Genomic DNA, 12,768 nt, shown 5'->3' on the forward strand with positions numbered 1-12,768 from the left:
CAACATTTGGGCCTTCAGCTCTCATTTCAGGGGTATAACAATCAGGTTGTATTAATTGTTTATGAATAACAGCCATGTATTTTGTAGTACCTCCATGTTCACAGGTTTAAAAGTAATTGGGCAGGACAGGGTGGGCCTGAGGTGTGGTCTGTTCCCTCGTGATTTCAGGACGAGTGAAGGAAATAAAAGTTTGGTTGAATTTGCATTTGGTATCAGTTCAATTGAAATTTCAATGTGTAGGCCAAGGAGGCCATCTTTAGACTGTAAAAATAAAAAAATTAATAAAAAAATCAGTAGCAGTAGAAACACTTCAAATCATTTAGTTGGTTGATTTTATAAAAATAAAAAAAATGAATGCACCAGCAAGCTCAGCAATATCGAATACCACACAAGAAAGAGGATAATTATAGAATCCAATTCCTTGATGAAGAATATAATTATCATAAACCTGTATGTATCAGTGCAGAGATTTTGATTAACCCCAGTCAACTATAAGATATGTCTATATGACTTTCTGGCCATCATTGTTTCAATCTGTGCCTCCTAAAGACATGCTACAAGACCAGTTCACAAAGCATCCTATTGTTGAAATGACTCGATCAAGAAAGGGGTACAAAGAATCCCTAAAACAATGGCATTAATGAGAACAGGACGTTCCTGTCTGGAAGTCTAAAAGAACAAGATGAAAACATATCGGGGCGCCTGCCAAGAGTCCCACAATAACATTAAAGGAGCTGCAGGATGTAATGGTTGCTCCCTGTATGTGACAACAATCACTGGTATTCCTCACATGTCTGGGCTATGGGGTAAGCTAGCTAGATGGAAGGCCTTTCTCATGAAAAACGTGATAATTCAACCAGTATACCAAGATATGTGTAAAAATGAGTCATTATCTGATAAACCAAAGTTGAACTTTTAGGCATAATCTTAAAATATATTTTTGGCACATAAGACTGCTTTTTTTTTTACATTAATTATACCTTACATTTTAATAGGGATGTGCTGATCATTTTATATCCACTGCATACACACAGGCAGGGGCGTAGATCACACAGGGGATGCGGGGGATATGTCCCACGCACTTTTTATAAAACGTAAATTCATCCCCCTCACTTTTTAAGTGGATAGTTGTGTTCACGACATGTTGAAGTTTTCATGGAGCAATGTATATAAATGCAGAGTGATTTAAAATTTAAAGAGACAAGATAATCTATACATAGATCTATACACGTATCCATGGCAATCAGTCACTCACTTGTCACGTCATCATCACACGCCCTAGTACTGTAGCTCGAGTCGCATCCGCGGTCCCGCTCTGTGTCCAACATTCGGTTGTGATGAGCTCAAAGCGGCAAAAAAAGCTTCACTCCTTTTTTACAAAAAAATCAAGCAGTGTAAAATGGCATTTTGTATCCGAATTGTGTTGCACAATGTTTAGTAACTCTGCCTGTTGCAGAAACACTTTTGGCAGTTTTAAGTAGCTTTATATATTGAGATATATGTTCGCTTTAACACTGTGTAAAAAGCTACTACTTTTAAACAAACCAGCCAGGAAGCTTAAAAGAAGTGACACTAAATGTTTGTTTCATGTCACTGTATAATTGATATCGGGTCTTGACATGTTTGTCAGTTGAGTTCAATACATATTTTCTTTCAGTTGTTTGTTTTGAATGACTTGTTTTATTCCTGAAACATGGACTGTAGAATAGAACAAAATGAAGTATTATTTGAATCTGCAAGTCTCAATTACTGTGTGCCAGGTACTGTGCATACACAAAATACAATTTGAAATATGTAAATAATATACTCTTAGTACCATTATAAAAACATCTTTGTACTTTATACTCCAAAAGGTACACATTACTACCTTAGAGTACCAATGTGTACCTTAATGTACAACTATACATTTTTAGGGGTATAAGGTACAAAGATGTCCTTTTAAGGGTACTGTCCCAGTGGCAAGCTGTTGTGTTTCTTTCTTTCTTTCTGTTTTATAATCATATAAAATCATAAAGCATGTAAAGCAAAAAAAAAAAGATTAAAAAATAAAACCTGTCAATTACACAACAGTTAACTGGGGGAAAAAAACAACAAAAAAAACAGGTAACACTAGACTACCCCCCCCCCCTTAAAATGATGGCTACGCCCCTGCACACAGGCAAATTATTTATTAAAATAACAATTTCAAATCAGTGTTAATTTTCCTTTTTTGAGAGCCAGTGTTTTTTTTTTTTAAATGGTAATTATCCTTGTACAAGTCAGTTCTACAAGTTTGACAGTTTTTTGACCACTTAGGGCTCATCTGTTCATTCCTTTCAGTCTGTATTTCTAATTCTATTTTATATCTTTTTATTCTTCTTATGTCACAGAACAGTCTTAACAGAAACCATTTCTCTGCATGTCGTGTGTATGGTTACGGTTATATTTGCATAGTGTGCGTTTTTCGAAACTGGTTATTCTTTCAACTTTCAACAACGCTTGATCATGTATGTGAAAATTCATAAATAAAATTGTATAAATTAATCTTATAAGAATAAAATCAAGAATAAATATTAATAATCATTTGTATCTTTTCCTGTCCTAGCAACTATGACAGAAACTTTGTATAAGACACTTCTCATGTGTATTGACATGATAAATCGCTTGTATTCCTCAACTCTAAAGTCACTTACAGATGCACAAAAACATCTGCCAATTGAATTAATGTAGATGTAATCAAAAGTACAATTTAGAAATGCATGAACGAGATGAGAGAGTAATTGTTTATCAGAGAAATCAGATGACATATAAGTAAAACAAATAGAAATTTATAAATATATACCTATAAATAAAATATATATAATATTGTATATATAATATACAGATAATAGTGATTTAAGGGCAAATTCCTTTTTTTTTTGTCTTTAATTGTGTTTATTTTTAGTATAAAATAAAAAAAATGCATGTAGTGTGGATATAGATGTATAATTGTCAGCTTTTTCCTCCTCCTAGAAGACAGAGAAAGAAGCGTTCAGTTTAGGAGAAGCAGTCAGTATTTCCTTGGGGGAGGGGAAGAAGCACTGAGAGAAACCATTTGAGCAGTATGTTTGCTCACGTATCTCAGGTTGAAATAACTAACACTAACTTGACTTCACACTGTAATCAGACCGCACCTCCTGGGAGCATGGAAATGTGTTGGAGTGAGACATTAACCTGTCTGTTTTATGCAGGGTCATTTACAGGAGTTTTATTTTCCTATTCTCCTGAAATTTTTATTTTTATTTGGGTTTTTCTTTCATCCTTTTCAGATTTTTAATCATATAGTAAACTGTACATTAGGATGCCTTTTATATAAAAATGTGTGTTTGTTTAAATCGGTAATCAGTGACATGTTTTAGAGGTTTAGTAAGTGAACAATCATATACACTTCCTGGCCACTTTATTAGGAACATCTGCTACCTTTTTTTACTAATGCACTTTTCAATCAATCATATGGCAGCACATCAAACATGTGGAAAAAAGTGATCTCAGTGACTTTGTAAACTGTTGTTCATGAAATTTCGCTTTATTTCTCAGATTTTTTGAATTATGTTAATGAGGTAAGAAAAAGCAGTATAGAAAAATGTTTTTTAACCAAAAACCCCCATCTTTTTATTCTATTAAAACTCCGTGCCCTCCCTGTTTGCTTTCTTACTTTTTTTTATTTTAGCAATTAACTATAGGGTGTAGACTTTCTGGGTGTCCCAAAAGTCTCCATACACATTAAACAATTTTGCCAGCAGCACATTGGTTGCACCGTGTTGTACAATGGATGCTTGTGGAAGTCCACTTCCTAGACCAGGGGTCACCAACATGGTGCCCGCGGGCACCAGGTAGCCCGCAAGGTCCATTTTCCTAATGCATGGACACTTGTGGGACAACCTGTACAATGACACATAAGATGAAACGTCAGATTTAAGAAGTCTTTTCAGTCCCTTTATTTTAGAAAGTAAAAGTGCAGGCACATGTTGAAAGGCTGAGAGTCAGAATGAAGCACCATGTTGCTCTCTGGGCCCCACACCAGGCACGTGCACTAGAATATCAGTGACGTCAAGTGATGTCTGTGCCGTTCTGTCACTCTCTCTCTCTCTCTCTCTCTCTCTCTCTCTCTCTCTCTCTCTCTCTCTCTCTTTTTTTTTAACTCTTTGTCTGTCTCTCTTTCTTTTTCTCCCTTTGTCTGTCTGTCTCTCTCTGATTCTGTCTGTCTTACTCTCTCTCTCTCGCTCGATCTCCTTCTGTCTATTTATCTCTATCTCTGTGTCTGTCTGTCTCACTCTCTTTCTCTGTATCTTTTTTTACACTGTCTGTCTGTCAGTGCAGGAGCTCAATTTAAAACCGGCATTGACTATTGACTGATGTATATAAATACTGCTTGGGTGTAAACCTGTCTGCCTTTTGTGCCTATCAGTGGAATGAGCATGGAGATGGAGATGTTTTCTAAATAATTTCAACTAATACAATCAAAGAAATTACACCGAAAAAAAAATTGGACGTGTGTCAGTAAGTAGCACCACGTTGCTCGCTGGGCCCCAAGCCGGGCACGCGCTGTAGCATATCAGTGACGTCAAGGAGGTGTGGTCTGGAGTAGAGACCGCGCCTTCGCAGTTCCACCAATCAGAGCGGACACCGGCTTCTCTTAAAAGCAGCTGGTCGCTGATATAAAAGCGCCTCAGTTTAGCTGATGCAACTGTGGAAAGAGACAAATCAGCACACTGACCCAGTTAAAGGAGCAGCGCAGGAAAAGCATCTCATACTGCCAGGTCGAGCGTTATCATTTTAAACTAGCTTATTGGTAAGCAACATGCAGAAATATACTGTTTCTTTTTTGTCTAAAATAATATTAATATGATTTTTTTAAATGATTTGAAATGAGGAAGTGCAACATATCAGTCTATTGCTTTTGATTCCGGTGAGGTTGAATTGATTGAAATGCTTGAAGGTTGAAGTGATTTCTTATTCACATTATAGACATTTCTATGTCCTGGTGTGACTCTTATTTTATTTCGGCCCAGTGGGATTTTTTTTATTTTTATTTTTTTACAATTTATATTATCCAAATAGCCTTGCCTGCGAGCAACATGACACAGTATTAGCTTAGCGACGCGTGTCCCATTTCCGGATTTTGATCCTCTTTCAGAAATGATATATTTTCGATATTTAAAAAAATCTCACCACAGACTTCAGGACTGATGAGAAAGAACAGCAGACCATCAGATTTCACTGAATCCACCGCCTGGAAGCTAAACTGCAAAGAGTCCCGCTGTAGAGGTTACAGCTGAGAGAATAGCACATGATGTCTTTTTCATACTAATATTCGCAAATGTATAGACACCAATACACACACACACACACACACACACACACACACACTGTGATCTACTGATCCAGTGCTGTGTGGATCATTACATCTGCGACTGTCCTTTTTCTGACAACCATACTTCATAGGGCAGGGCTTCTCTCTCTCTCTCTCTCTCTCTCTCTCTCTCTTTTTTACTGTCTCTCTTTCTGTCTAACTCTCTCTCTCTGTGTGTGTGTCTGTCTCTCTCTCTCTCTGTGTGTCTGTCTGTCTATCTCTCTCTCTCTCTCTCTCTCTCTCTCTCTCTCTCTCTCTGTGTGTGTCTGTCTCTCTTTCTGTCTGTCTCTCTCTCTCCCTCTTTTTTTTGACTGTCTCTCTTTCTGTCTCTCTCTCTCTCTGTCTGTCTTTCTGTCTCTCTCTCTCTCTGTGTCTGTCTCTCTTTCTGTCTGTCTGTCTCTCTCTGTGTGTCTGTCTCTCTTTCTGTCTGTCTCTCTCTCTCTGTGTGTCTGTCTCTCTTTCTGTCTGTCTCTCTCTCTCCCTCTTTTTTTTGACTGTCTCTCTTTCTGTCTCTCTCTCTCTCTCTCTGTCTGTCTTTCTGTCTGTCTCTCTCTCTCTCTCTGTGTCTGTCTCTCTTTCTGTCTGTCTGTCTCTCTCTGTGTCTGTCTCTCTTTCTGTCTGTCTCTCTCTCTGTGTGTCTGTCTCTCTCTGTCTGTCTCTCTCACACACTGTGTGTCTGTCTTTCTTCCTGTCTGTCTCTCTTTCCCTCTCACTGTGTGTCTGTCTCTCTGTCTTTGTCTCTGTCTCTGTCTCTCTCTCTCTCTGTCTCTCTCTCTCTCTCTCTGTCTGTCTGTCTCTCTCTCTCTCTCTCTCTCTCTCTCTCTCTCTCTCTCTCTCTCTCTGTCTGTCTCTGTCTCTCTCTCTCTCTCTCTCTGTCTGTCTCTGTCTCTGTCTCTGTCTCTCTCTCTCTCTCTCTCTCTCTCTCTCTCTCTCTCTCTCTCTCTCTCTCTCTCTCTCTCTTTTACATAAATTTTATGTTTAAGAGGGGAATGAGGATGTTATAACGCCCTGTTGGGTTGTTAATGAAGTGGGTGTAACTCTGAATACTTTTTGTTCTTATGAGTGGAATGAGGATGTAATTACCTTGTTATAAATTAACCTAAAAAACTCACTGATTAAAATCCCAATGAGATCACCCACCATGCAAATCAGACATCTATACTGTCATTATTTGAATTATATGCTGATGTGTTACTGTAGCCTCTGCTCAAGACTCCTAAAGACTGTAGCCTTTGCTCAAGTAAATGAGTGTAGTTTCCAAAAAATTATTGTTCCGAGTGGTCAGGACGCGAGGATTTTCTCCTGCAGCCTCCTTCTCAGCGCGCCAGAACGGGCGCACGTCACACGAGACGATCTCGTGGCGTCATTTTAATCGCCTCACGCGCCCGTTATTCCCGCGCGCTGATTGGCCGCTCGCGAAGGCAGGGCAGTATAAATACTCGCCTAACGGCCAGAGATAAGGTTTCGACACATGCGGCATTTGTCACGTCGCGTTCCCTCTGTGTCACATTACATCAAGCAGTTTATTTAGTTTGTTTCTACGACCTGAATGAAGAAATTCACCTTGGTCTGACCTGATCCCGGCTGCCAGAACCCTAAGCTGATTGTGTTTAGCCATCTAAAGGATAGCAGTACGACAAAAGCAAAAAACAAAACAAAAAAGCTTTAAGTATTTATTGTCACGGTTAATTTAAGTTATAAGGAAGGTAGAATATAACGTTTTCTTTCCTTGATTTCCAGTTTGTAGTATTGTATATAAACGTATACATGTGTATTTTTCAGAGGTTTACTAAAATGCTTTAGATATAGTATGTGGAGCATTGTTTAAAAAAACAAAAACCTCCCATTTTATTTATAATCCCTACTTTATTTTCGACCCACTTTTATTCACAGGTAACTGAAGATGCCAGTGGTCCGTGCCCTGACTAAGGTGGCTAAGAAAGCCCTTCTGGCCCCTGGATGTGGTTGCCAGATTTCAGCAGTGGCAGTGCGCCATGTCAGTTTTTCTCCCCGACAAGTAACCAGTGCATCAGATGCCAGCTTTCACTCGGTGTCCTTTTCTGAAACAGATCACCCAAAAGTCCTTATCACAGGTTTGACTAACAGTCACTTTATTTGATGTTGCTTAATTTCATGACTCATGATCAACCATTGTTATGTTTACTGGATTTCAGCTTCTTCTCAGGAATTGTGCAACTGGTGACTTTAAAAAAAATTCCTGTTATTTGACTGTTCTGCTTTTTCGGTCTATTCCAGGTGGCCTTGGGCAACTAGGTGTTGGGCTTGCCAAATTGTTGAGGTAAGGATAGATATGTTTACTGTCTTTTTAAATAATAGGTGTCTAATCCTCCTGGTCATTGTATAACTTTCTCAGAATTTCAGATTTTCTGGGAAAGTTAACCTGATGTTTTATTCTGTTTCAAAGAAAAAGGTATGGGAAGAACAACGTGATCCTTTCAGATATAAGGAAACCCCCCACCCATGTCTTTCACAGTGGTGAGTATCGTCTTTTCTTTTTGTATCTCATGTAACTGTAGTTTGCCAGTGTCACAGAGTTCAAAAGCAGGTCTTTCAATGCTATTCTACTGTTACTTGTGTAAACAAAGCAGTCTTTTGTAGCAGTTTTGATAGCAGGACTGTTCTTTTCAGTACCTTAAAAAATAGTCTGTAGAAATGTAGAAAGCAGCTTTAGTGGATTATTTTAAAAGCAATTATACACCTGTACTACAGGTACTTATATTTATAGCTGTTCTTTTAACTAGCATATCATTATAACTCGTTCCTCTGTAATTCTTTGTAATTTGGTCAGAAAGACAGTATGAAGTAATTTGTATACTGCCATCTGTATTATATAATGGTTGTTCGACTACTTGGCATAAAGCCAGAAAACATGAGTTCTGATTATGGAAGTGGCATTTTTCTTGATCTCTCTCTACAGGCCCCTTTATCTACTCTGACATTTTGGACTATAAGAACTTGCGAGAGATTGTTGTGAACAACCGGATCACCTGGTTAGTGCATTACAGTGCTCTTCTCAGTGCTGTTGGGGAAGCTAATGTGGCCCTGGCCCGGGCTGTCAACATAACAGGTATGCCTGCATAAACTTAACGTAATATATTAAATAATTTATAATTTGTATTTAATATAGTAAGAGTAGTTAAAACTTATTTCATTTGCATGTAAAATGTTTTAGTGGCATGTGTTCTATGTTCTTAGGTCTTCACAACATTCTGGACATTGCTGCAGAACATGGGCTTCGGCTCTTTGTTCCCAGCACAATTGGTGCCTTTGGTCCAACTTCCCCTCGTAACCCAACACCTGATCTTTGTGTGCAGCGGCCTCGTACCATTTACGGTGTCTCTAAGGTCCATGCTGAACTAATGGGCGAGGTAAGATGCATGTGTTCTATATTCAGCTTTTCCTAGTAGCTCAGAATATTTCTCACAATTATCTTGAATTTCTTCTCAACCATTTGTTCTTCCATTAATAGTACTACCATCACCGATACGGTCTTGACTTCCGTTGTCTCCGGTACCCTGGGATCATCTCTGCAGATTCACAGCCTGGTGGTGGAACGACAGGTACAGTAACCTCAGTCATCCATCATTATATCTGTGTAATAATAAGGCTTTTAATAAGACTCATTTACAATATGATTTGGCCATAATCCTGATCCCTTTTCATTGGTCCTTAATTGGTCCTGGAACTTACTACAAGCACACCCTGATCAAAGTTGGTCATGCATTGATATGAAGCCACTTAATTTGCTGTGTATCATTATCAAGGAATTCCATATCACAAAAGACAAAGACTGTAATATGACAACATGACTTAAATGTTTTTCTAAGTCTTGCTCTGTCTTTGCTCTTTAGATTACGCTGTGCAGATATTCCACGATGCTGTCAAGACAGGCAAGTTCGAGTGCAACTTGAAGCCGGACACGCGACTTCCTATGATGTACATTGACGACTGTTTGCGGGCTACGCTCGAGGTCATGGAAGCTCCTGCTGAGACATTATCTATGCGCACGTACAACATCAACGCTATGAGCTTCACTCCTGATGAGCTGGTGCTGGAGGTTCAGAAACAGCTGCCTGACCTGCAAGTCACATACAATATTGACGCTGTACGGCAGGGGATAGGTAAGTGTCAAGATCGCTAATGTGCCTGTATGAAGTTATATTAATATATATGAAGGTATATTAATGTTCCTGATGTGTGATTTTCTTGTCTAGCTGACAGTTGGCCCATGAACTTTGACGACTCTAATGCCCAAAATGACTGGGGCTGGAAGCATGAATACGATCTGCCAGAGCTGGTTCAGACGATGCTTAACTTCATTGGTTCAGAGTCTCAAATCGCCCATGCCAACTGAATCAAATTTAAGGAATTGAAGCTTGTACACACATATTGTAAAGACTGATAGCCTTGGAGAACAGAGATCCCTGGTTTGTAAATAATTATATGGTCTCTGTCTCTTTTGTGTCTGGAGTATTTGGAAGGAAGTTAAAAAGACGGTGTATATACTGTAAGAGATATAGCATTTAAATTAATGGTGACTGTCAATTCTTACAGAATATGATCTCCCAAATATCTTTTTATTTATTACATTTGAGTATTTTTTTTAATAATTCAATTGTAAAAGTGAAAAGAATTTGAATCAGACATCGGTCAGGCTCCAATATAGTGGAAGCTATTAAGATCCTTTTTTGTGTAAAGGAAATGCAGATGTTCAGTGGTGGGGCTAAGGGTCGGCTTGGCAATGGAACCATTCTTATATTCCTTACATTGTCCTTTCTGCTATGTAATGGTTTTATGATCTACATTTTGAGCTCACAGCCTTATGGTTAGTAGTTCAATGCCTTAACTACTGAACTACCATCAGAATGCAGTGTGTGAACTTGCACCCTTTCTTAATCTCTTGTGCACTATTTATCTATTTATTAGCTTTTGCTGACATGGAAATGATCTTATTTGTCTTTTTTTTCTTTTTGTAATGCATTTGTATTTTTATTATTTGTATTTCATATTATTATATGGACAATGATTTCCATATAAATCCTTATCTTTTAAGTATTTCATAGGAGCTTGCCATGTTAATCGTTAATTTATGTACTAAAATGCTAGGACAGCCTATTAACAATGCAATGTATTTTTGTTATCATAAAATGTCGGCGATCAAAGATTTTGTGAAATGTACAAATGGAAGCAGCTGCTTTGCATTTGCCGGGCAGTGACAGTCACCCGAGGGGCAACAAGAACAAAAAAGGTATTATAAATGTGTTAGAACTTTTATATTCACAAACCACACAGTTTCAACAACAGCACTAATAAAGACATCTTAAGACTTTGTCCTTTTGCCTCCCTTTTTTAAATCGGTTGTTTAAATCTTCTCAAATTTTGATAATAGTTTGTTCTTTTTGCAACACCAATTCCAAAAAAGTTTGTACGTTGTGTAAAACGTAAATAAAAAACAGAATGCAATGATTTGCAAATTTCATAAATCAATATTCTATTCACAATAAAACAACAGAACGTATCAAATGTATAAAGTGAGAATACCAGTTTCATGGAGATACTTTCAAAAGATGGTCAATTTGAATTTGAGGGCTGCAGCAGGTCTCAAAAAAGATCACTGTGTATCATCACTTCTGGGTCTGGGATCTGATGAGACAAGTTTTGGGAGAGGAATGGTGTCCCATATGTGTCTAATACAGGATTCTAGCTGCTCATAATTTCTGGGTGTCCTTTGTTGTATTTTTTGTTTCATGATACACCGAATGTTTTTAAATGGTGAAAGGTCTAGACTGCAGGCAGGCCAGTTCAGCACCCAGTCTCCTCTACTACAAGGTATTAGATGCAGTATGCAGTTAGCATTGTCCTGCTCAAATATGCAAGGACATCCCTGGAAAAGTTGTTGGAGCCTTTTCAGACTTGTAATCTGCCAATTCCACAGGCAATAATGCACTCCCATACCATCAGAGATGCGGCTTTTTTTAACTTAGCGCTGATAAGTCGGATGGTCCCTCTCCTCTTTAGTTCGAAGGATGTGGTGTAAAAAAATAAATTGTTAATTTTTTTTTGTTTGGCCACAGAACAGTTTTACACTTTACCTCAGTACCTCATTCCGATTTTCGCCCTTGCCCCTTGTCCACAAAGATTTTCCAGATTCTTTGACCATTTTGATGATATTATGTACTGTAAAGGATGAGATATTCAACTGTTTTGCAATTTTATATTAATAATTTCAATTTTTTTGAAATTCTTATTATTGAAATTATCAATATTAATAATAATTCTTACTTTTTCCAGACTTTTGTTGCCCCTTTCCAACTTTTCTGAATGTGTTGCAGCCAAATTCAAAATGATCTTATTTTTCCCTTAACATGGTACATTTCCATAGTTAAATTTGTTTATGTTTTCTGTTCTATTGTGAATAAAATATGGCTTTGTGAGAATTTCACATCATTGCATTTTGTTTTTATTTACATTTACTTTTTTTAAATTGGGGTAGTAAGAAATAAACATATTAATTAAACCTTTGTTGGACTTTTACATAAATCCTTTACAGAAAATTAAAACATTAAAAGGCATCAAGAGCGCATGCCCTTTGTATGACTCCAGCAGGATATGAAATTGCTTAAATAGGCGTAATGTTTCCAGGAGTGCAGACTAATTGCCTTGATTGTGCATTCATTTGCACTGTGCCTGTTCAAATACATACAAGTAATCTACAGTATGTAGACTTAAAGCCTGTTCCCCATCATGATATTAAAGATTACATTGTGCTACAAACCTGACAAACTAAAAGGTTCTCATATTGTCTTATATCACAGACTACATGTTTTATAACATAAAAAAAAGCACAACCTCCAACAGCAACATCATTTTTTGTTATTTGCAGCCGTTGGCTTCTTATTTTTTGTTACTGGATAAGTGAGAAGACAGTATATATTCCCTGCATGCTTAAATCAGGCTACATGGCACAGTATCCAGGGAACTTCTGCAGAATGTGTAATGTGAGCAAGATAAGGCAGGCAAATAGCCGTAAATAATCCAACTCATGATTGCGATAAATAAATGCAAATAGTCCTGTTTGTGTCTAGTGTTGAGGCAAGGGTGGCAGTGTGATATGTAAATTTATTTAGCCAATACGTGTTAGAAATTCGGAACAAACGTTTTTTTTCTAAGCAAAAAATGTACATTAAAACATATTTACAGCAGTAATATGACCGTATTTTTGTCACACATCTTGTGATATTCAGAACACTGCTCTTCTATAAAACAATAACCATACTGAAGTATTTAATTTTATTGAAAATCCTGAATAAAATATTGCCCGCTCTAGTTAGGTGTGTACACAGGCAAAATGCAAAACATTTAAACAAATTCTCCTC

At 37.6% G+C, this 12,768-nt stretch overlaps 1 protein-coding gene across 2 annotated transcripts; it reads left to right on the forward strand.

Annotated features, from left to right (window-relative positions):
• The first annotated feature begins 4,624 nt into the window (after positions 1-4,624).
• On the forward strand, positions 4,625-10,723 carry tdh (L-threonine dehydrogenase). 2 transcript variants are annotated; one of them, XM_083562013.1, is made up of 9 exons: positions 4,625-4,810; positions 7,265-7,464; positions 7,628-7,670; positions 7,797-7,867; positions 8,310-8,459; positions 8,588-8,760; positions 8,862-8,952; positions 9,244-9,513; positions 9,607-10,723. In XM_083562013.1, exons 2-9 carry the CDS (start codon positions 7,275-7,277, stop codon positions 9,744-9,746), a joined length of 1,128 nt encoding a protein of 375 aa, XP_083418139.1. In that variant the 5' UTR covers positions 4,625-4,810; positions 7,265-7,274; the 3' UTR covers positions 9,747-10,723. The 2 variants fall into 2 exon arrangements, with proteins under 2 accessions (XP_083418139.1, XP_083418140.1); XM_083562014.1 differs by having other exon boundaries at positions 4,650-4,778.
• The last annotated feature ends 2,045 nt before the right edge of the window (positions 10,724-12,768 follow it).

This window comes from Silurus aristotelis (genome assembly GCF_946808225.1).
Source record: "Silurus aristotelis genome assembly, chromosome: 15".
Classification (NCBI taxonomy): Eukaryota; Metazoa; Chordata; class Actinopteri; order Siluriformes; family Siluridae; genus Silurus; species Silurus aristotelis.